Genomic DNA, 26732 nt, shown 5'->3' on the forward strand with positions numbered 1-26732 from the left:
CTACAAGGCTAGTTTCTAGTCACTTTCATAGAGTACTGTCCCTATTGATAAACATAGTTACACCCCTCTCCTCTATTTAATAAACATAGTTACACCCCTCTCCTCCATTTAATAAACATAGTTACACCGCTCTCCTCTATTTAATAAACATAGTTACACCCCTCTCCTCCATTTAATAAACATAGATACACCCCTCTCCTCCATTTAATAAACATAGTTACACCCCTCTCCTCTATTTAATAAACATAGTTACACCCCTCTCCTCCATTTAATAAACATAGTTACACCCTCTCCCCTATTTAATAAACATAGTTACACCCCTCTCCTCCATTTAATAAACATAGTTACACCCTCTCCCCTATTTAATAAACATAGTTACACCCCTCTCCTCCATTTAATAAACATAGTTACACCCCTCTCCTCCATTTAATAAACATAGTTACACCCCTCTCCTCCATTTAATAAACATAGTTACACCCCTCTCCTCCATTTAATAAACATAGTTACACCCCTCTCCTCCATTTAATAAACATAGTTACACCCCTCTCCCCCATTTAATAAACATAGTTCCACCCCTCTCCTCCATATAATAAACATAGTTACACCCCTCTCCTCTATTTAATAAACATAGTTACACCCCTCTCCTCCATATAATAAACATAGTTATACCCCTCTCCTCCATTTAATAAACATAGTTACACCCCTCTCCTCTATTTAATAAACATAGTTACACCCCTCTCCTCCATTTAATAAACATAGTTACACCCCTCTCCTCCGTTTAATAAACATAGTTACACCCCTCTCCTTTATTTAATAAACATAGTTACACCCCTCTCCTCCATTTAATAAACATAGTTACACCCCTCTCCTCCATTTAATAAACATAGTTACACCCCTCTCCTCCATTTAATAAACATGGTTACACCCCCTCCTCCATTTAATAAACATAGTTACACCCCTCTCCTCCATTTAATAAACATAGTTACACCCCTCTCCTCCATTTAATAAACATAGTTACACCCCTCTCCTCTATTTAATAAACGTAGTTACACCCCTCTCCTCTATTTAATAAACATAGTTACACCCCTCTCCTCTATTTAATAAACATAGTTACACCCCTCTCCCCTATTTAATAAACATAGTTACACCCCTCTCCCCCATTTAATAAACATAGTTCCACCCCTCTCCTCCATATAATAAACATAGTTACACCCCTCTCCCCTATTTAATAAACATAGTTACACCCCTCTCCTCTATTTAATAAACATAGTTACACCCCTCTCCTCTATTTAATAAACATAGTTACACCCCTCTCCTCCATATAATAAACATAGTTACACCCCTCTCCTCCATTTAATAAACATAGTTACACCCCTCTCCCCTATTTAATAAACATAGTTACACCCCTCTCCTCTATTTAATAAACATAGTTACACCCCTCTCCTCCATTTAATAAACATAGTTACACCCCTCTCCCCCATTTAATAAACATAGTTACACCCCTCTCCTCCATTTAATAAACATAGTTACACCCCTCTCCTCTATTTAATAAACATAGTTACACCCCTCTCCTCCATTTAATAAACATAGTTACACCCCTCTCCTCTATTTAATAACATAGTTACACCCCTCTCCTCTATTTAATAAACATAGTTACACCCCTCTCCCCATTTAATAAACATAGTTACACCCCTCTCCTCCATTTAATAAACATAGTTACACCCCTCTCCCCTATTTAATAAACATAGTTACACCCCTCTCCTCCATATAATAAACATAGTTACACCCCTCTCCTCCATTTAATAAACATAGTTACACCCCTCTCCTCTATTTAATAACATAGTTACACCCCTCTCCCCCATTTAATAAACATAGTTACACCCCTGTCCTCTATTTAATAAACATAGTTACACCCCTCTCCTCTATTTAATAAACATAGTTACACCCCTCTCCCCTATTTAATAAAAATAGTTACACCCCTCTCCTCTATTTAATAAACATAGTTACATCCCTCTCCTCCATTTAATAAACATAGTTACACCCTCTCCCCTATTTAATAAACATAGTTACACCCCTCTCCTCCATTTAATAAACATAGTTACACCCTCTCCCCTATTTAATAAACATAGTTACACCCCTCTCCTCTATTTAATAAACATAGTTACACCCCTCTCCCCTATTTAATAAACATAGTTAAACCCCTCTCCATCATTTAATAAACATAGTTACACCCCTCTCCTCCATTTAATAAACATAGTTACACCCCTCTCCTCCATTTAATAAACATAGTTACACCCCTCTCCTCCATTTAATAAACATAGTTACACCCCTCTCCTCCATTTAATAAACATAGTTACACCCCTCTCCCCCATTTAATAAACATAGTTCCACCCCTCTCCTCCATATAATAAACATAGTTACACCCCTCTCCTCTATTTAATAAACATAGTTACACCCCTCTCCTCCATATAATAAACATAGTTATACCCCTCTCCTCCATTTAATAAACATAGTTACACCCCTCTCCTCTATTTAATAAACATAGTTACACCCCTCTCCTCCATTTAATAAACATAGTTACACCCCTCTCCTCCGTTTAATAAACATAGTTACACCCCTCTCCTTTATTTAATAAACATAGTTACACCCCTCTCCTCCATTTAATAAACATAGTTACACCCCTCTCCTCCATTTAATAAACATAGTTACACCCCTCTCCTCCATTTAATAAACATGGTTACACCCCTCCTCCATTTAATAAACATAGTTACACCCCTCTCCTCCATTTAATAAACATAGTTACACCCCTCTCCTCCATTTAATAAACATAGTTACACCCCTCTCCTCTATTTAATAAACGTAGTTACACCCCTCTCCTCTATTTAATAAACATAGTTACACCCCTCTCCTCTATTTAATAAACATAGTTACACCCCTCTCCCCTATTTAATAAACATAGTTACACCCCTCTCCCCCATTTAATAAACATAGTTCCACCCCTCTCCTCCATATAATAAACATAGTTACACCCCTCTCCCCTATTTAATAAACATAGTTACACCCCTCTCCTCTATTTAATAAACATAGTTACACCCCTCTCCTCTATTTAATAAACATAGTTACACCCCTCTCCTCCATATAATAAACATAGTTACACCCCTCTCCTCCATTTAATAAACATAGTTACACCCCTCTCCCTATTTAATAAACATAGTTACACCCCTCTCCTCTATTTAATAAACATAGTTACACCCCTCTCCTCCATTTAATAAACATAGTTACACCCCTCTCCCCCATTTAATAAACATAGTTACACCCCTCTCCTCCATTTAATAAACATAGTTACACCCCTCTCCTCTATTTAATAAACATAGTTACACCCCTCTCCTCCATTTAATAAACATAGTTACACCCCTCTCCTCTATTTAATAACATAGTTACACCCCTCTCCTCTATTTAATAAACATAGTTACACCCCTCTCCCCCATTTAATAAACATAGTTACACCCCTCTCCTCCATTTAATAAACATAGTTACACCCCTCTCCCCTATTTAATAAACATAGTTACACCCCTCTCCTCCATATAATAAACATAGTTACACCCCTCTCCTCCATTTAATAAACATAGTTACACCCCTCTCCTCTATTTAATAACATAGTTACACCCCTCTCCCCCATTTAATAAACATAGTTACACCCCTGTCCTCTATTTAATAAACATAGTTACACCCCTCTCCTCTATTTAATAAAAATAGTTACACCCCTCTCCTCTATTTAATAAACATAGTTACATCCCTCTCCTCCATTTAATAAACATAGTTACACCCTCTCCCCTATTTAATAAACATAGTTACACCCCTCTCCTCCATTTAATAAACATAGTTACACCCTCTCCCCTATTTAATAAACATAGTTACACCCCTCTCCTCTATTTAATAAACATAGTTACACCCCTCTCCCCTATTTAATAAACATAGTTAAACCCCTCTCCATCATTTAATAAACATAGTTACACCCCTCTCCTCCATTTAATAAACATAGTTACACCCCTCTCCCCTATTTAATAAACATAGTTACACCCCTCTCCTCTATTTAATAAACATAGTTACACCCCTCTCCCCTATTTAATAAACATAGTTACACCCCTCTCCCCTATTTAATAAACATAGTTACACCCCTCTCCCCCATTTAATAAACATAGTTACACCCCTGTCCTCTATTTAATAAACATAGTTACACCCCTCTCCTCTATTTAATAAACATAGTTACACCCCTCTCCCCTATTTAATAAACATAGTTACACCCCTCTCCTCTATTTAATAAACATAGTTACATCCCTCTCCTCCATTTAATAAACATAGTTACACCCTCTCCCCTATTTAATAAACATAGTTACACCCCTCTCCTCCATTTAATAAACATAGTTACACCCTCTCCCCTATTTAATAAACATAGTTACACCCCTCTCCTCTATTTAATAAACATAGTTACACCCCTCTCCCCTATTTAATAAACATAGTTAAACCCCTCTCCATCATTTAATAAACATAGTTACACCCCTCTCCTCCATTTAATAAACATAGTTACACCCCTCTCCCCTATTTAATAAACATAGTTACACCCCTCTCCTCTATTTAATAAACATAGTTACACCCCTTTCCCCTATTTAATAAACATAGTTACACCGCTCTCCCCTATTTAATAAACATAGTTACACCCCTCTCCCCTATTTAATAAACATAGTTACACCCCTCTCCTCTATTTAATAAACATAGTTACACCCCTCTCCCCTATTTAATAAACATAGTTACACCCCTCTCCTCCATTTAATAAACATAGTTACACCCCTCTCCTCTATTTAAAAAACATAGTTACACCCCTCTCCTCTATTTAATAAACATAGTTACACCCCTCTCCTCCATATAATAAACATAGTTACACCCCTCTCCTCTATTTAATAAACATAGTTACACCCCTCTCCCCTATTTAATAAGCATAGTTACACCCCTCTCCTCTATTTAATAAACATAGTTACACCCCTCTCCCCTATTTAATAAACATAGTTCCACCCCTCTCCCCATTTAATAAACATAGTTACACCCCCCTCCTCCATATAATAAACATAGTTACACCCCTCTCCCCTATTTAATAAACATAGTTACACCCATCTCCTCCATTTAATAAACATAGTTACACCCCTCTCTCCTATTTAATAAACATAGTTACACCCCTCTCCTCCATTTAATAAAAATAGTTACACCCCTCTCCTCTATTTAATAAACATGGTTACACCCCCTCTCCCCTATTTAATAAACATAGTTACACCCCTCTCCTCCATTTAATAAACATAGTTACACCCCTCTCCTCTATTTAATAAACATAGTTACACCCCTCTCCTCCATTTAATAAACATAGTTCCACCCCTGTCCTCTATTTAATAAACATAGTTACACCCCTCTCCTCCATTTAATAAACATAGTTACACCCCTCTCCCCTATTTAATAAACATAGTTACACCCCTCTCCTCTATTTAATAAACATAGTTACACCCCTCTCCCCTATTTAATAAACATAGTTACACCCCTCTCCCCTATTTAATAAACATAGTTACACCCCTCTCCTCTATTTAATAAACATAGTTACACCCCTCTCCCCTATTTATTAAACAGAGTTACACCCCTCTCCCCTATTAAATAAACATAGTTACACCCCTCTCTCCTCCATTTAATAAACATAGTTACACCCCTCTCCTCTATTTAATAAACATAGTTACACCCCTCTCCCCTATTTAATAAACATAGTTACACCCCTCTCCTCCATTTAATAAACATAGTTCCACCCCTGTCCTCTATTTAATAAACATAGTTACACCCCTCTCCTCCATTTAATAAACATAGTTACACCCCTCTCCTCTATTTAATAAACATAGTTACACCCCTCTCCCCCATTTAATAAACATAGTTACACCCCTCTCCTCCATTTAATAAACATAGTTACACCCCTCTCCCCTATTTAATAAACATAGTTACACCCCTCTCCTCCATATAATAAACATAGTTACACCCCTCTCCTCCATTTAATAAACATAGTTACACCCCTCTCCTCTATTTAATAACATAGTTACACCCCTCTCCCCCATTTAATAAACATAGTTACACCCCTGTCCTCTATTTAATAAACATAGTTACACCCCTCTCCTCTATTTAATAAACATAGTTACACCCCTCTCCTCCATTTAATAAACATAGTTCCACCCCTGTCCTCTATTTAATAAACATAGTTACACCCCTCTCCTCCATTTAATAAACATAGTTACACCCCTCTCCTCTATTTAATAAACATAGTTACACCCCTCTCCCCCATTTAATAAACATAGTTACACCCCTCTCCTCCATTTAATAAACATAGTTACACCCCTCTCCCCTATTTAATAAACATAGTTACACCCCTCTCCTCCATATAATAAACATAGTTACACCCCTCTCCTCCATTTAATAAACATAGTTACACCCCTCTCCTCTATTTAATAACATAGTTACACCCCTCTCCCCCATTTAATAAACATAGTTACACCCCTGTCCTCTATTTAATAAACATAGTTACACCCCTCTCCTCTATTTAATAAACATAGTTACACCCCTCTCCCCTATTTAATAAAAATAGTTACACCCCTCTCCTCTATTTAATAAACATAGTTACATCCCTCTCCTCCATTTAATAAACATAGTTACACCCTCTCCCCTATTTAATAAACATAGTTACACCCCTCTCCTCCATTTAATAAACATAGTTACACCCTCTCCCCTATTTAATAAACATAGTTACACCCCTCTCCTCTATTTAATAAACATAGTTACACCCCTCTCCCCTATTTAATAAACATAGTTAAACCCCTCTCCATCATTTAATAAACATAGTTACACCCCTCTCCTCCATTTAATAAACATAGTTACACCCCTCTCCCCTATTTAATAAACATAGTTACACCCCTCTCCTCTATTTAATAAACATAGTTACACCCCTCTCCCCTATTTAATAAACATAGTTACACCCCTCTCCCCTATTTAATAAACATAGTTACACCCCTCTCCCCCATTTAATAAACATAGTTACACCCCTGTCCTCTATTTAATAAACATAGTTACACCCCTCTCCTCTATTTAATAAACATAGTTACACCCCTCTCCCCTATTTAATAAACATAGTTACACCCCTCTCCTCTATTTAATAAACATAGTTACATCCCTCTCCTCCATTTAATAAACATAGTTACACCCTCTCCCCTATTTAATAAACATAGTTACACCCCTCTCCTCCATTTAATAAACATAGTTACACCCTCTCCCCTATTTAATAAACATAGTTACACCCCTCTCCTCTATTTAATAAACATAGTTACACCCCTCTCCCCTATTTAATAAACATAGTTAAACCCCTCTCCATCATTTAATAAACATAGTTACACCCCTCTCCTCCATTTAATAAACATAGTTACACCCCTCTCCCCTATTTAATAAACATAGTTACACCCCTCTCCTCTATTTAATAAACATAGTTACACCCCTCTCCCCTATTTAATAAACATAGTTACACCCCTCTCCCCTATTTAATAAACATAGTTACACCCCTCTCCCCTATTTAATAAACATAGTTACACCCCTCTCCTCTATTTAATAAACATAGTTACACCCCTCTCCCCTATTTAATAAACATAGTTACACCCCTCTCCTCCATTTAATAAACATAGTTACACCCCTCTCCTCTATTTAAAAAACATAGTTACACCCCTCTCCTCTATTTAATAAACATAGTTACACCCCTCTCCTCCATATAATAAACATAGTTACACCCCTCTCCTCTATTTAATAAACATAGTTACACCCCTCTCCCCTATTTAATAAGCATAGTTACACCCCTCTCCTCTATTTAATAAACATAGTTACACCCCTCTCCCCTATTTAATAAACATAGTTCCACCCCTCTCCCCATTTAATAAACATAGTTACACCCCCCTCCTCCATATAATAAACATAGTTACACCCCTCTCCCCTATTTAATAAACATAGTTACACCCATCTCCTCCATTTAATAAACATAGTTACACCCCTCTCTCCTATTTAATAAACATAGTTACACCCCTCTCCTCCATTTAATAAAAATAGTTACACCCCTCTCCTCTATTTAATAAACATGGTTACACCCCCTCTCCCCTATTTAATAAACATAGTTACACCCCTCTCCTCCATTTAATAAACATAGTTACACCCTCTCCCCTATTTAATAAACATAGTTACACCCCTCTCCTCCATTTAATAAACATAGTTACACCCCTCTCCTCTATTTAATAAACATAGTTACACCCCTCTCCTCCATTTAATAAACATAGTTCCACCCCTGTCCTCTATTTAATAAACATAGTTACACCCCTCTCCTCCATTTAATAAACATAGTTACACCCCTCTCCCCTATTTAATAAACATAGTTACACCCCTCTCCTCTATTTAATAAACATAGTTACACCCCTCTCCCCTATTTAATAAACATAGTTACACCCCTCTCCCCTATTTAATAAACATAGTTACACCCCTCTCCTCTATTTAATAAACATAGTTACACCCCTCTCCCCTATTTATTAAACAGAGTTACACCCCTCTCCCCTATTAAATAAACATAGTTACACCCCTCTCTCCTCCATTTAATAAACATAGTTACACCCCTCTCCTCTATTTAATAAACATAGTTACACCCCTCTCCCCTATTTAATAAACATAGTTACACCCCTCTCCTCCATTTAATAAACATAGTTCCACCCCTGTCCTCTATTTAATAAACATAGTTACACCCCTCTCCTCCATTTAATAAACATAGTTACACCCCTCTCCCCTAGTTAATAAACATAGTTACACCCCTCTCCTCCATTTAATAAACATAGTTCCACCCCTGTCCTCTATTTAATAAACATAGTTACACCCCTCTCCTCTATTTAATAAACATAGTTACACCCCTCTCCCCTATTTAATAAACATAGTTACACCCCTCTCCTCTATTTAATAAACATAGTTACACCCCTCTCCCCTATTTAATAAACATAGTTACACCCCTCTCCTCCATTTAATAAACATAGTTACACCCCTCTCCTCTATTTAATAAACATAGTTACACCCCTCTCCTCTATTTAATAAACATAGTTACACCCCTCTCCTCCATATAATAAACATAGTTACACCCCTCTCCTCTATTTAATAAACATAGTTACACCCCTCTCCCCTATTTAATAAGCATAGTTACACCCCTCTCCTCTATTTAATAAACATAGTTACACCCCTCTCCCCTATTTAATAAACATAGTTCCACCCCTCTCCCCATTTAATAAACATAGTTACACCCCTCTCCTCCATATAATAAACATAGTTACACCCCTCTCCCCTATTTAATAAACATAGTTACACCCATCTCCTCCATTTAATAAACATAGTTACACCCCTCTCTCCTATTTAATAAACATAGTTACACCCCTCTCCTCTATTTAATAACATAGTTACACCCCTCTCCCCATTTAATAAACATAGTTACACCCATCTCCTCCATTTAATAAACATAGTTACACCCCTCTCTCCTATTTAATAAACATAGTTACACCCCTCTCCTCTATTTAATAACATAGTTACACCCCTCTCCCCTATTTAATAAACATAGTTACACCCATCTCCTCCATTTAATAAACATAGTTACACCCCTCTCTCCTATTTAATAAACATAGTTACACCCCTCTCCTCCATTTAATAAAAATAGTTACACCCCTCTCCTCTATTTAATAAACATGGTTACACCCCCTCTCCCCTATTTAATAAACATAGTTACACCCCTCTCCTCCATTTAATAAACATAGTTACACCCTCTCCCCTATTTAATAAACATAGTTACACCCCTCTCCTCCATTTAATAAACATAGTTACACCCCTCTCCTCTATTTAATAAACATAGTTACACCCCTCTCCTCCATTTAATAAACATAGTTCCACCCCTGTCCTCTATTTAATAAACATAGTTACACCCCTCTCCTCTATTTAATAAACATAGTTACACCCCTCTCCTCCATTTAATAAACATAGTTACACCCCTCTCCTCCATATAATAAACATAGTTACACCCCTCTCCCCTATTTAATAAACATAGTTACACCCCTCTCCTCAGTTTAATAAACATAGTTACACCCTCTCCCCTATTTAATAAACATAGTTACACCCCTTTCCTCTATTTAATAAACATAGTTACACCCCTCTCCCCTATTTAATAAACATAGTTAAACCCCTCTACATCATTTAATAAACATAGTTACACCCCTCTCCTCCATTTAATAAACATAGTTACACCCCTCTCTCCTATTTAATAAACATAGTTAAACCCCTCTACATCATTTAATAAACATAGTTACACCCCTCTCCTCCATTTGATAAACATAGTTACACCCCTCTCCCCTATTTAATAAACATAGTTACACCCCTCTCCTCTATTTAATAAACATAGTTACACCCCTCTCCTCTATTTAATAAACATAGTTACACCCCTCTCCTCTATTTAATAAACATAGTTACACCCCTCTCCCCTATTTAATAAACATAGTTACACCCCTCTCCCCTATTTAATAAACATAGTTACACCCCTCTCCTCTATTTAATAAACATAGTTACACCCCTCTCCCCTATTTAATAAACATAGTTACACCCCTCTCCTCCATTTAATAAACATAGTTACACCCCTCTCCTCTATTTAATAAACATAGTTACACCCCTCTCCTCTATTTAATAAACATAGTTACACCCCTCTCCTCCATATAATAAACATAGTTACACCCCTCTCCTCTATTTAATAAACATAGTTACACCCCTCTCCCCTATTTAATAAGCATAGTTACACCCCTCTCCTCTATTTAATAAACATAGTTACACCCCTCTCCCCTATTTAATAAACATAGTTCCACCCCTCTCCCCATTTAATAAACATAGTTACACCCCTCTCCTCCATATAATAAACATAGTTACACCCCTCTCCCCTATTTAATAAACATAGTTACACCCCTCTCCTCCATTTAATAAACATAGTTACACCCCTCTCCTCCATTTAATAAACATAGTTACACCCCTCTCCTCCATTTAATAAACATAGTTACACCCCTCTCCCCTATTTAATAAACATAGTTACACCCCTCTCCCCTATTTAATAAACATAGTTACACCCCTCTCCTCTATTTAATAAACATAGTTACACCCCTCTCTCCTATTTAATAAACATAGTTACACCCCTCTCCTCCATTTAATAAACATAGTTACACCTCTCTCCTCCATTCCATAAACATAGTTACACCCGTCTCATATGCAGCATGATGGAATGTCAGTTTTAGGGCCTTCAGGAAAGAAGGCATACAGTTCAGGTCAATGGACAGCAACTCATCTCTTTCTGTGCATGTTTACAGTTCATGTCAATGGACAGCCACTGATCTATTTCTGTGCATGTTTACAGTTCAGGTCAATGGACAGCCACAAATCTATTTCTGTGCATGTTTACAGTTCAGGTCAATGGACAGCTACTAATCTATTTCTGTGCATGTTTACAGTTCAGGTCAATGGACAGCAACTCATTTCTTTCTGTGCATGTTTACAGTTCAGGTCAATGGACAGCCACTAATCTATTTCTGTGCATGTTTACAGTTCAGGTCAATGGACAGCAACTCATTTCTTTCTGTGCATGTTTATAGTTCAGGTCAATGGACAGCCACTAATCTATTTCTGTGCATGTTTACAGTTCAGGTCAATGGACAGCCACTAATCTATTTCTGTGCATGTTTACAGTTCAGGTCAATGGACAGCCTACAGTACATACTGGTAGTATTGAACTGTATTATAATATAATATGGAGGGTGCTTGTATTTATCCTATTTCCTTTCATTTTAGTCACTTACCAGACGCTCTTAACCAGAGCGACTTACAGTAGTGAGTGCATACGTTTTCATGTGGTATTTCACACATATACAAGTGTCTATTTTAAGCATGTGTAAATTGGAAATGTGTTTCTTGCATGTCCCAACTCCCCCTGAGACGGCCTCTAAAAATGGGTTCATGGCCAGCCATTATTAACGGCTAGGGTTAACAGACTGACCACACCACTCGCGTCGCAAAATATATTTAGGAATCTATGTTATTCAATTATTGCACCCACACTGCTCGCGCGCATCAACGAGCGTCTGCGTTGCCAAGGGCTAAAATAGAAGTCATTCCTATTTCTGACGCAGATCACGCTGCAAGTCCTGCCTCTCCCATCTCCTCATTGGTTTATAGAAGCAGGTACCCACGTGCCATCTCCTCATTGGTTATACCCACATGGGTGATTGAAAGACGAACTGTTTTGCCGGTCGTCGTGGTAATACTATGAAAGTTTAGATGCCGATCACCATATAAGTTCAAAGATGAGAAAGCCTGGAAGGAGGAGAGATGACTAGAAACGACTTGGTTGACCGTTTTATGTGTGGATTAATTGCGGAGTAGAGGACCTTGTGCATTTCAGGTAAAATAACAACCTAATGTTTATATCCCAGGACAAATTAGCTAGCAACAGCAAGCTAGCTAAATAGGACAAATTAGCTAGCAACAGCAAGCTAGCTAAATAGGACAAATTAACTAGCAACAGCAAGCTAGCTAAATAGGACAAATTAACTAGCAAGAGCAAGCTAGCTAAATAGGACAAATTAGCTAGCAAGTGTAAGCTAACTAGCTAAATTGCCATAAATGTTTAATGTTTTTCGACCTGTCCCCAAATTAATATAATTAGTTTAGAGTTTGTTTTGATATTTTAACCTGCATGTCGTGATCGCGTTTGGTGTAGGGGGACAAAATAAGTTTATGCACGATGGCGCACGTGCGCAGCCGGTTTGTGTGTAAGTGCCTTGCTCAAGGGCACAGACATATGTTTTTTCTCTCCTTTTCGGCTCGGGTGTTCGAACTAGCAACCTTCAGGCCCGACGCTTTAACCACTAGGCTACCTGCAACCCCCTTCATTTGAAAGCTGCAAGTAGATAGCGGCCTTGCCTTTATCGGTTCAGGCAACATGTTGCTCATGAACATTTCCCTCTGTGCACTTGTCAAGATATTGTCTTTACACTCATAAAGTCAATGTGAATACTCTATACTTTTCTTCTTCGAATTTGATCACAAAAAAGGGAGAAAAAAAAATTGAAATTAATTGAACCCCAGTTAACTCGCTTTAAATTTCATACGAGAATTACATCACAATAACAACAAATATAAAGTCAATTAGCGTTTAGCTTTTGATGTGTATGGTATTAAACAATTCTATCACAGTTGCTTCATTGGTTCCGGTTTCCTCATAAATAATGTGTATTTTAATGCCATATTGTAACAAGTGCGCTGAGAGTCGGGAAGCAAGTACAGGGAGTGAGTGTTTTAATAAATAAACAAAACAATAAACACGAAACACAAACAACACACCGACATGAAAACAGAGTCAATAACACCTGAGGAAAGAACCAAGGGGAGTGACAGATACAGAGAAGATAATCAAGGAGGTGATGGAGTCCAGGTGAGTGGGATAATCAGCAGCCTGATGACCTAGAGGGAGGAGAGGGAGGATAATCAGCAGCCTGATGACCTAGAGGGAGGAGAGGGAGGATAATCAGCAGCCTGATGACCTAGAGGTCAGAGAGGGAGGATAATCAGCAGCCTGATGACCTAGAGGGAGGAGAGGGAGGATAATCAGCAGCCTGATGACCTAGAGGGAGGAGAGGGAGGATAATCAGCAGCCTGATGACCTAGAGGTCAGAGAGGGAGTATAATCAGCAGCCTGATGACCTAGAGGTCAGAGAGGGAGGATAATCAGCAGCCTGATGACCTAGAGGGAGGAGAGGGAGGATAATCAGCAGCCTGATGACCTAGAGGGAGGAGAGGGAGTATAATCAGCAGCCTGATGACCTAGAGGGAGGAGAGGGAGTATAATCAGCAGCCTGATGACCTAGAGGTCAGAGAGGGAGGATAATCAGCAGCCTGATGACCTAGAGGGAGGAGAGGGAGGATAATCAGCAGCCTGATGACCTAGAGGTCAGAGAGGGAGGATAATCAGCAGCCTGATGACCTAGAGGGAGGAGAGGGAGGATAATCAGCAGCCTGATGACCTAGAGGTCAGAGAGGGAGGATAATCAGCAGCCTGATGACCTAGAGGTCAGAGAGGGAGGATAATCAGCAGCCTGATGACCTAGAGGGAGGAGAGGGAGTATAATCAGCAGCCTGATGACCTAGAGGGAGGAGAGGGAGGATAATCAGCAGCCTGATGACCTAGAGGTCAGAGAGGGAGGATAATCAGCAGCCTGATGACCTAGAGGTCAGAGAGGGAGGATAATCAGCAGCCTGATGACCTAGAGGGAGGAGAGGGAGGATAATCAGCAGCCTGATGACCTAGAGGTCAGAGAGGGAGTATAATCAGCAGCCTGATGACCTAGAGGGAGGAGAGGGAGTATAATCAGCAGCCTGATGACCTAGAGGTCAGAGAGGGAGTATAATCAGCAGCCTGATGACCTAGAGGGAGGAGAGGGAGGATAATCAGCAGCCTGATGACCTAGAGGGAGGAGAGGGAGTATAATCAGCAGCCTGATGACCTAGAGGGAGGAGAGGGAGGATAATCAGCAGCCTGATGACCTAGAGGGAGGAGAGGGAGGATAATCAGCAGCCTGATGACCTAGAGGTCAGAGAGGGAGGATAATCAGCAGCCTGATGACCTAGAGGTCAGAGAGGGAGGATAATCAGCAGCCTGATGACCTAGAGGGAGGAGAGGGAGTATAATCAGCAGCCTGATGACCTAGAGGGAGGAGAGGGAGGATAATCAGCAGCCTGATGACCTAGAGGTCAGAGAGGGAGGATAATCAGCAGCCTGATGACCTAGAGGTCAGAGAGGGAGGATAATCAGCAGCCTGATGACCTAGAGGGAGGAGAGGGAGGATAATCAGCAGCCTGATGACCTAGAGGTCAGAGAGGGAGTATAATCAGCAGCCTGATGACCTAGAGGGAGGAGAGGGAGTATAATCAGCAGCCTGATGACCTAGAGGGAGGAGAGGGAGGATAATCAGCAGCCTGATGACCTAGAGGTCAGAGAGGGAGGATAATCAGCAGCCTGATGACCTAGAGGTCAGAGAGGGAGGATAATCAGCAGCCTGATGACCTAGAGGGAGGAGAGGGAGGATAATCAGCAGCCTGATGACCTAGAGGGAGGAGAGGGAGGATAATCAGCAGCCTGATGACCTAGAGGGAGGAGAGGGAGGATAATCAGCAGCCTGATGACCTAGAGGGAGGAGAGGGAGGATAATCAGCAGCCTGATGACCTAGAGGTCAGAGAGGGAGTATAATCAGCAGCCTGATGACCTAGAGGTCAGAGAGGGAGGATAATCAGCAGCCTGATGACCTAGAGGTCAGAGAGGGAGGATAATCAGCAGCCTGATGACCTAGAGGTCAGAGAGGGAGGATAATCAGCAGCTTGATGACCTAGAGGGAGGAGAGGGAGGATAATCAGCAGCCTGATGACCTAGAGGTCAGAGAGGGAGTATAATCAGCAGCCTGATGACCTAGAGGGAGGAGAGGGAGGATAATCAGCAGCCTGATGACCTAGAGGTCTGAGAGGGAGGATAATCAGCAGCCTGATGACCTAGAGGGAGGAGAGGGAGGATAATCAGCAGCCTGATGACCTAGAGGGAGGAGAGGGAGTATAATCAGCAGTCTGATGACCTAGAGGGAGGAGAGGGAGGATAATCAGCAGCCTGATGACCTAGAGGGAGGAGAGGGAGGATAATCAGCAGTCTGATGACCTAGAGGGAGGAGAGGGAGGATAATCAGCAGCCTGATGACCTAGAGGGAGGAGAGGGAGGATAATCAGCAGTCTGATGACCTAGAGGAAGGAGAGGGAGTATAATCAGCAGCCTGATGACCTAGAGGGAGGAGAGGGAGGATAATCAGCAGCCTGATGACCTAGAGGGAGGAGAGGGAGGATAATCAGCAGCCTGATGACCTAGAGGTCAGAGAGGGAGTATAATCAGCAGCCTGATGACCTAGAGGGAGGAGAGGGAGGATAATCAGCAGCCTGATGACCTAGAGGTCAGAGAGGGAGGATAATCAGCAGCCTGATGACCTAGAGGGAGGAGAGGGAGGATAATCAGCAGCCTGATGACCTAGAGGTCAGAGAGGGAGGATAATCAGCAGCCTGATGACCTAGAGGAAGGAGAGGGAGTATAATCAGCAGCCTGATGACCTAGAGGGAGGAGAGGGAGTATAATCAGCAGTCTGATGACCTAGAGGTCAGAGAGGGAGTATAATCAGCAGCCTGATGACCTAGAGGGAGGAGAGGGAGGATAATCAGCAGCCTGATGACCTAGAGGGAGGAGAGGGAGGATAATCAGCAGCCTGATGACCTAGAGGTCAGAGAGGGAGTATAATCAGCAGTCTGATGACCTAGAGGTCAGAGAGGGAGTATAATCAGCAGCCTGATGACCTAGAGGTCAGAGAGGGAGGATAATCAGCAGCCTGATGACCTAGAGGTCAGAGAGGGAGGATAATCAGCAGCCTGATGACCTAGAGGGAGGAGAGGGAGGATAATCAGCAGCCTGATGACCTAGAGGGAGGAGAGGGAGGATAATCAGCAGCCTGATGACCTAGAGGGAGGAGAGGGAGGATAATCAGCAGCCTGATGACCTAGAGGGAGGAGAGGGAGGATAATCAGCAGCCTGATGACCTAGAGGGAGGAGAGGGAGGATAATCAGCAGTCTGATGACCTAGAGGGAGGAGAGGGAGTATAATCAGCAGCCTGATGACCTAGAGGTCAGAGAGGGAGGATAATCAGCAGCCTGATGACCTAGAGGAAGGAGAGGGAGTATAATCAGCAGCCTGATGACCTAGAGGCCGGACAGGGAGTATACGTGACACATATAAATAACGATACGACTTTAAAGTGGCAACACTGGTCAACAGCTTTATCATAGAATCAATATCTGGCACCGTATCTATCAATTGTCTCAGATTAGTGCCTTTTAGATCACACCGAATAAAATTACATGGACAGGGTTTGTTGTTTTCAATCTTCCCTGTGACTTGAACCTGTCTGCAACTGTGATGAGTAACAACGTAACCTGCCCTGCACACTACCATGACAAAGACCAAAGCCAACAGGAGTAGCATTGAGGACAGTGGTTTCTCTCTTTCACACTACCATGACAAAGACCAAAGCCAACAGGAGTAGCATTGAGGACAGTGGTTTCTCTCTTTCACACTACCATGACAAAGACCAAAGCCAACAGGAGTAGCATTGAGGACAGTGGTTTCTCTCTTTCACACTACCATGACAAAGACCAAAGCCAACAGGAGTAGCATTGAGGACAGTGGTTTCTCTCTTTCACACTACCATGACAAAGACCAAAGCCAACAGGAGTAGCATTGAGGACAGTGGTTTCTCTCTTTCACACTACCATGACAAAGACCAAAGTCAACAGGAGTAGCATTGAGGACAGTGGTTTCTCTCTTTCACACTTGAAGGATCTTTTAAACGACCAAAAATAGTTTTAGAAGCAGTTTCTACAACAACAAGAAAATAGCTTCAAGTGTTTTGTCCAAATACTGGTGGAGTCAACTAATAAAAAAAATGAACGACCTGACCAGAGAGGTCCAGGACCTGAAGAACAGTTTGCAGTTCTCCCAGGGTCAGCTCGATGAGTTGAAACAGGAGAATGGCAAGATGACAGCAATCTGTAAGTCAGTGAGAGAGGACATCAGTTCTGTATGTGAATCCATGATAACAATGACAGATAAATTAGACTATCTCGAAGGGACAATCAAGGCAGAACAACATGGTTGTGGATGGAATTGCAGAATCTCCACATGAGACCTGGACGGAGTCTGAGGACAAAGCGAGGGAAATTATCTCGGAGAAATTGAAGATAGACCACAATAAGATTAAGGTGGAGCATGCCCACACCCACCGTGACTGGGCCTGCCCACCGGCCCAGGTGACAGGACCAGGCCAATAGTGGTTAAGTTCCTGAGGTTCAAGGACAAGTTAGATGTTCTGGAAGGGGCCAAGAACTTGAGAGGAATGTATATCTTCCTCAATGAGGACTATCCTGAAGCTGTGTGCCAGAAGAGGAAAGAACTGATCCCAGGCATGAAAGCTGCCAGAGCGCATGGAGACATTGTATACATCCGCTATGACAGGCTCATTGTCCACGTTCCTTCCGAGAAGCCTGGAAGGGATGAGAGAGCCAAGCATATAGGCTCGTAGCTTCAACCCCACAGCACACACACACACACACCAATTGATTAATGGACTGCTGAATGTATATTTTGTTCTCTTGCTTTGTTTGCTTTTTTCAGTATTATGTCTATCTCTGATAAGCCCCCCAGGAAAGGGCTGAAAATAGCTCATATTAATATATGTAGCCTTAGAAATAAGGTTCATGAAATCAATAACTTACTAACGTCAGATAAAATTCATATATTAGCCATTTCTGAGACTCACTTAGATAATTCATTTGATGATACAGCAGTAGCAATACAAGGATATAACATCTATAGAGGAGACAGAAATGCTTATGGGGGAGGTGTTGCTGTATATATTCAGAGCCATATCCCTGTAATGCTTAGAGAAGATCTTATGTCAAGTGCTATTGAAGTGTTGTGGTTGCAGGTTCACTTGGCACATCTAAAGCCTTTTCTTTTGGGGTGTTGCTATAGGCCATAAAGTGTGAACAGTCAGTATCTAAATAATATGTGTGAAATGCTTGATAGTGTATGTGATGTAAACAGAGAGGTCTACTTTCTTGGGGACCTGAATATTGACTGGTTTTCATCAAGCTGTCCGCTCAAGAGGAAGCTTCTTACTGTAACCAGTGCCTGTAATCTAGTTCAGGTTATTAATCAACCTACCAGGGTGTTTACAAACACTACAGGAACAAGATCATCCACATGTATCGATCACATTTTTACTAATACTGTAGAACTTTGTTCTTAAGCTGTATCCGTACTCATTGGATGCAGTGATCACAATATAGTGGATATATCCAGGAAAGCCAAAATTCCAACAGCTGGGCCTAAAATATTGTATAAGAGATCATACAAAGATTTTGCTGTGACTCTTATGTGGATGATGTTAAAAATATTTGTTGGTCTGATGTGATTAATGAGGAGCATCCAGATGCTGCACTTGATGAATTTATGAAATTGCTTCTTCCAATTATTGATGAACATGCACCTGTTAAGAAACTGACTGTTAGAACTGTTAAGGCTCCATGGATTGATGAGGAATTGACCAACTGTATGGTTGAAATAGATGGGGCAAAAGGAGTGGCTACTACAAATTGAGAAATGATCTGACTAAACTCAACAAAAAGAAGAAGAAACTGTACTATGAAGCCAAAATCAAGTACTTTAAATGAAATTATGGGCAGAAAAACAAATTCAACTCCATCTTTCATCAAATCAGATGGCTTATTCATCACAAAACCATTTGATGTTGCCAATTATTTTAATGATTACCTCATTGGCAAACTTAGGCAGGAAATACCAACAACGAACAGTGAACCATCGTATTCATGCATAAAAAAACTAATAATGAAAGAAAGGCATTTCAAGTTTGAATTTTGTAAAGTTAGTGTGGGAGAGTGGAACAATTATTGTTATCGATCAATAATGACAAACCTCCTGCCATTGACAACTTTGATGGAAAGCTACTGAGAATGGTAGCTGACTCTATAGCCATTCCTATCTGTCATATCTTTAATCTGAGCCTAGAGGAAAGTCTTTGTCCTCAACCCTGGAGGGAAGCCAAAGTAATTCCGCTACCCAAGAGTAACAGCAGACCTATAAGCTTGCTGCCAGCTCTTAGCAAACTGTTGGATTTTTTTGGGGACCAAATACAATGCTATTTCTTTGTAAACAAATTAACAATAGACTTTCAGCATGCTAATAGGCTCTAACCAGAATAGAAAGTGGAGTGGGAGGCCCCGGTGCACAACTGAGAAAGAGGACAAGTACATTAGAGTGTCTAGTTTGAGAAACAGACGCCTCACAATTCCTCAACTGGCAGCTTCATTAAATAGTACCCGCAAAACACCAGTCTCAACGTCAACAGTGAAGAGGCGACGCCGGGATGCTGGCCTTCTAGGCAGAGTTGCAAATAAAAATACATATTTCAGACTGGCCAATAAAAAGAAAAGATTAAGATGAGCAAAAGAACACAGACACTGGACAGAGGAACTCTGCCTAATAGGTCAGCATCCCGGAGTCACCTCTTCACTGTTAACCTTGAGACTGGTGTTTTGCGAGTACTATTTAATGAAGCTGCCAGTTGAGGACTTGTGAGGCCTCTAATGTACTTGTCCTCTTGCTCAGTTGTGCACCGGGGCCTCCCACTCCTCTTTCTATTCTGGTTAGAGCCAGTTTGCGCTGTTCTGTGAAGGGAGTAGTACACAGCGTTGTACCAGATATTCAGTTTCTTGGCAATTTCTCACATGGAAAGCCTTCATTTCTTAGAACAAGAATAGACTGACAAGTTTCAGAAGAAAGGTCTTTGTTTCTGGCCATTTTGAGCCTGTAATTGAACCCACAAATGCTGATGCTCCAGATACTCAACTAGTCTAAAGAAGGCCAGTTTTATTGCTTCTTTAACCAGAACAACAGTTTTCAGCTGTGCTAACATAATTGCAAAATGGTTTTCTGATGATCAATTAGCCTTTTAAAATGATAAACTTGGATTAGCTAACACAACGTGCCATTGGAACACAGGAGTGATGGTTGCTGATAATGGGCCTCTGTACACCTATGTAGATATTCCATAAAAAATCTGCCGTTTCCAGCTACAATAGTCATTTACAACATTAACAATGTCTACACTGTATTTCTGATCAATTTGATGTCATTTTAATGGACAATTGTTTTTGCTTTTCTTTCAAAAACAAGGACATTTCCAAGTGACCCCAAACTTTTGAACTGTAGTGTATGTGTTATGGCTTTTCAACCTCTGCCATATCGTGGATTCAGAGCTCTCTATCTAATAGAACTCAAAGGGTATTCTTTAATGGAAGCTTCTCTAATGTCAAACATGTAAAGTGTGGTGTACCGCAGGGCAGCTCTCTAGGCCCTCTACTCTTTTCTATTTTTACCAATGACCTGCCACTGGCATTAAACAAAGCATGTGTGTCCATGTGTGCTGATGATTCAACCAAATACGCATCATTAACCACAGCTAATGAAGTCACTGAAACCCTTAACAAAGAGTTGCAGTCTGTTTTGGAATGGGTGGCCAGTAATACACTGGTACTGAACATCTCTAAAACTAAGAGCATTTTATTTGGTACAAATCATTCCAGTTCTAGACCTCAGCTGAATCTAGTAATGAACGGTGTGGCTGTTGAACAAGTTGAGGAGAATAAATTACATGGCGTTTGTAAGGACCGACGCCGGAGACGAGAAGCAGGTACGGGGAGTTGACATTTAATTAGGAACAGACAAAGAGCAAGACAGAAACAGCGTCAGCACATGGATACACAATGACAAATGACAATCAGTGCACCAGCAGGGAACTGACAAATATAGGTGAGGTAATAAACAGGTGATTGAGTCCAGGGGAGTCCAATAATACGCTGATGCACGTGACGGGGGGAAGGCAGGTGTGCGTAATGATGGTGGCTGGAGTGTGCAATGCTGGGAAGCCTGGCGGGGGGAAGAGCGGGAGCAGGCGCCCCCCCCAGGGGGCCGATGGGCCGGCCGAGGCACGGGCGCTGGACAAACCAGCAGAGGCATGAGAGCCTGGCGATCCAGCTGAGGCATAGGAGCCTGACGATCCAGCTGAGGCATGAAGGCCTGTTGATCCCGCTGAGGTGTGGGAGCTCGATGATCCGGCGGAGGCGTAGCAGCCTGACTAGGCCCGCTGGGCGTAAACACCTGACGATCCGGCTGAGGCCTGACGTGGGATGGGCGTCTTCCGAGCCAACTAGGGCAAGAAACCTCTCGAGCCAGCTAGGGCGTGACAGCCCGACGAGCTGGCTTAAGCAACCCTGGTTCCATCGGTGTCGGGCCCCGGACCCGACATCACCACCAACCGGAACGTCAGCACTCCCCAATGCTTCGTATGATGGCTGCTGCATTCTGTAAGGACCGATGCCGGAGACGAGAAGCAGGTACGGTGACATTTAATTAGAAACAGACAAAGAGCAAGACAGAAACAGGGTCAGCACACGGATACACAATGACAAACAACAATCATTGCTGCAGCGGGGAACAGAGATGGGGAATTGACAAATATAGGGGAGGTACTAAACAGGTGATTGAGTCCAGGTGAGTCCAATAATACGCTGATGCGCGTGACAGGGGAAGGCAGGTGTACGTAATGATGGTGGCAGGAGTGCGCAATGCTGGGGAGCCTGGCAAGGGGGGAAGAGCGGGAGCAGGCGTGACAGTGTTACCTTAGATTGTAAACTGTCATGTTCAAAACATATAGATTCAATGGTTGTAAAGATTGGGAGAGGTCCGCAATAAAGAGATGCTCTGCTTTTTTGACACCACACTCCAAAAAGCAATTACTGCAGGCTATAGTTTTAATCTTGATAATTGTCCAGTCGTGTGGTCCAGTGCTGCAAGGAAAGACCAAGTTAAGCTGCAGCTGGCCCAGAACAGAGCGGCACATCTTTCTCTTCACTGTAATCAGAGAGCTGATATAAATACTATGCATGGCAGTCTCTCTTGGTTAAGAGTTGAGGAGAGACTGATTGCATCAATTCTTCTATTTATAAGAAACAAAATCCCAAATTGTTTGCATAGTCAACTTACACACAGCTCTGACACACACACTTACCCCACCAGACATGCCACCAGGGGTCTTTTCAGTCCCCAAATCCAGAACAAATTCAAGAACGTGTACAGTATTACATGGAGCCATTATTGCATGGAACTCCGATTCATCTCATATTGCTCAAATAAACAGCAAACCTGGTTTAAAAAAACAGATAAAGCAACACCTCACAACGCCTCTCCCCTATTTGACCTGGATAGTTTGTGTGTCTGCATTGATATGTAGGCCTTTTTAAAATAAATGTATGTAGTTCTGTCCTTGGGCTATTCTTGTCTATTAATGTTCTGTATTATGTCATGTTGACCCCAGGAAGAGTAGCTGCTGCTTTTGCAACAGCTAATGTGGATCCTAATAAAATACCAAATACCAAAAGAATCCTAGATCAACACTCCTATTCTGAGATGTTTGATACATACATCCCCAAATCTAATATATTTCAACTGCAGAGTATTTGTTTGTGAAATGGTATTATTTTACTCACTACGTGCTATGTGTCATAGGATCCTTTTCAACTAATCCTCTTCTCTTTTGTTTGTTTTGTTTTTGTTCAAGTTTCATATCCTACCTTTTCTTTGCGTCTGAATTATAAATGACTTCCTAAATATGTATCCACAATTTTAAAACCAGTACAATTATGTTGACAAAAATGATTCTTCAAGGGATGAAGTAGCAAAGAACCTGGGGCCAGATTTACTAAGAGGTTGCACCTGTAAAAACGTATCAACCTGTTATTTACAGAGGGGACTAGATCACAGAACGCACCTTTACTTACAATTTACCTTCAAATAGGATCTTTACACGTTGTGTTTTAGTCCCTCTTGGAAACAAAAACAGGTGCAGAGTTTGCACAGGTGAGACAGGTCATTCGTTTTAACACATTTGAGAACCATACACTTCCTTAACTGTTTAACTACTTAATTCTAAGTTGAAATGATGGTTCCTGGGACTACTACATACATTTCATTGACACAAATGGCTATGAAATAGCCTGGTCCCAGATCTGTTTGTGCTATCACGTCAACTCCTTGTCATGCCAAATGACAATGAGTGGCAATGAGTGGCACGACAGTACAAACAGACTTGTAGCCAGGCTAGGAATGAACCCTCCCGTAACATTCTCTAACAGAAGTGGTGAAACAATGATAGAACAATGTTCTCATTAGTGGGGACAAAGATAACACAAACAATAGTCTGCATTGAAACTTGCAGTAGTAGACTAGTTTAGTACTTCTAGTTCAGTCAGCAACACCTCAGTCGTGCGTCATAGTTTCATAGAAATCACTTGATTTAGCTAGTTTACTTGTTTTTCCAAGTTGCTGAAATAAGTTTTCCTGTCACATGGAGAAATTATTTCCTGTCACGTGGAGAAATAAAAAATTGTCATCCTGAAACTTTAAAAATGTAAGAATATGAAACAGTGTAACTTCCAAGGCATCTGTATAAAGCACCGTTTAAACCATTCAGCTTTAGTATAACTCATCTTGTCTGAGATAGACAGGGATGACTTTAGTACCTATACAGATCTAGGATCTTAATTTGAGCCAGTTTGCCACAGCAGGAATATGATCCTGCAGCAACAGGAAATGTGAATTATTATGTTGATTGTAATTCAAGGATATTTTTTATAAGGATTGATACGTTATACGTTTGGGCAAAAAAAGTCTGACATTTTAACCTTGAATGCACTAAAAGTTTGCATTTCCTGCCGTGCTAGAAAATTATCATAAACAAAAGAATAATCAAATGAAGATCCTACATCTGTACTGCTTTCCCTATCGGGGCCTACCTGTTTCAAATCGATTATATGACAATCAGAATTACATGCTGATTTAGCTTTGAAGGAGGTTGTTGTAGTTCACGTAAACTTCTTAAAAGGGTATCTTCACCATTTAAGACATTAGTCCCTTTTACCAGTCACCTATGGAGTCTCAAACTGACACTATGGTAATATGCTAGTAATCAGAATCCTTCAGTCATGATCCGACTCTTGTTGTTTAAGTATAATTCCAAGTGTAATAAGTGAACTTGTTAAAGAACGCTGTATAGGACAGGCCTTCTCTATTAGGAAGATCCCTGTATGCATGCTGCTTTTGGCCCAACTGCCCCAGAGGAATCAACTGTGCTTAATGGAGTTTCTAATAGCAGTTGAACTGAAACGACTTGAGGGACGGTGTTGCCATCGTCTCCACGAGATCATGATGAGGAATATTAATAGTCATTGAAGAAGGAAGTGAGTTGTATCGCTGCAGAGATCAGCGGTGCAGTGTGTTGTGTGTGGGATGAGGGGCCTGCAGGACTTGACAAGGGTCTCAAGCCTAACTGAGTGAACTGATAAAGGCAAGGGAATCGACTGGCAGCGTTCACTAACAGATACTATGAATATGTATGCTGAAATGTAAATATTGAGTGAACTGGTAAAATCAGAGGAATCTACTCCCAGCATAACAGAGCTCAAGACTGCCATTATGTATGCTGTCCATGACGCTGGAAAGCAGGCGTACATAGACAGAGAGGAGTTGTTGTCCAGCGTCCTGAAACGTATTACTTTGCTGAGGGACCTAATATGGACATTCCAGGTTGCGTAAGTTTATGACATCAAGCCGTTTAATTGCCTATTGGCTGTCCTGCTTAATATGCAGCGTTGTAAATGACCCATTCTTAAAATAGCATATCCTAATACTTCTATGAATGCTGGCTATCTCACATAAATCCACTGAACAAGACCTGTCTGTGGTGTGTGTTAGCTTGTAGGAGGACTTAAAACACAAATACTTGGATCTTTCTACAGTATTGCGGGAAGGACGAGTCTCGCGTCACTGCGCTGCGCTTCAGCGGGCAAGAGACAAAACTCGGGACAGAGGCAAGTGTAAGGGGAGCCTGTTATACCGCAGACTCGGAAGATGTTACTCACACACTCGGCTGGCCAATGAAATTGTTTCCCCCCTCTTTTTCATTATAGCCCAAGAGAGAAAGCATGCAAGGCTAGAGGCTATGTCTCACCGGCGGTGATTGTGGTCGGCTTCGATCGTTCTCCACAGAAACACTGCAGCATATGCGCTCCTTTCTGAAGGAATGGCCTCAGAATCCTCATTGATTTGGGTTGGTGGGAACCTTCCTCAATCCAAGCAATCCGGACAGCTATCACAACACTGGGTCAGGTAGCATAGCGTATAGCCACCTTCACTAAGAGCAGCTGCTCTCTAGGTTCACAAGCCTCAAAACGCCAGAAGGGCACAGTGTCCAGGACAAATTACGCTAAAACGAGGCATCTTGACTGTGTTTTCCTCTCCTCTTCTCATCCACCGACAATAATTTGTCTTTAAAACACTCTGTCTTCCAAGGCTAGGCTACGCAAGGACGTTAGGATGTGCTCCTAATTTGTACAGTCCCTGTCTTTACTAAGGGACGTAATATCAGGGAGGGGGAGAGAGAGATGGGGGGGGGTTAGAGAGAGAGAGAGAGGGAGAGAGAGGAAGAGAGAGAGGAAGAGGAAGAGAGAGAGAGAACAGTGTGAGCAGCTTGCACGGAAAGTTTAACTGCAGGGGTAAGTGGCGGGACGGCCAGGGATGAGGTAATGCAGTAATCCGTGCTGTTTGTCCAGGCGACACAATGAGAGCGACGCGGCACGTATGTTGGGATTAAAAGGCCGATGTTCTGCTATCTATAGGGGACCGGAGGACAATGTATAGCCTACGTCGGATGCTGCCGACAGTTTAAAGATAAAGATGACCAAATGCACCAAAATGTCACGATGAAAGAGTAGCCTAAATAAACTCTTAGACAACAATACCATGCGGGTGTCAAGTCCTAGTAGATGGTAAACTCAGCCTACATCAACTGTTAG

At 41.2% G+C, this 26732-nt stretch overlaps 1 protein-coding gene across 1 annotated transcript in view; it reads right to left on the bottom strand.

Annotated features, from left to right (window-relative positions):
• Positions 1–26304, bottom strand: part of LOC106598267 (fibroblast growth factor 12) — a 71804-nt gene extending 45500 nt beyond the window's left edge. The window contains exon 1 of the mRNA XM_014189322.2: positions 25889–26304. Within this exon, the coding sequence (XP_014044797.1) occupies positions 25889–25979 (91 nt within the window). The 5' untranslated portion in view covers positions 25980–26304. The remainder of the gene's footprint in view (positions 1–25888) is intronic.
• Positions 26305–26732: the final 428 nt, after the last annotated feature.

This window comes from Salmo salar, chromosome ssa03 (genome assembly GCF_905237065.1).
Source record: "Salmo salar chromosome ssa03, Ssal_v3.1, whole genome shotgun sequence".
NCBI classification, from domain to species: Eukaryota; Metazoa; Chordata; class Actinopteri; order Salmoniformes; family Salmonidae; genus Salmo; species Salmo salar.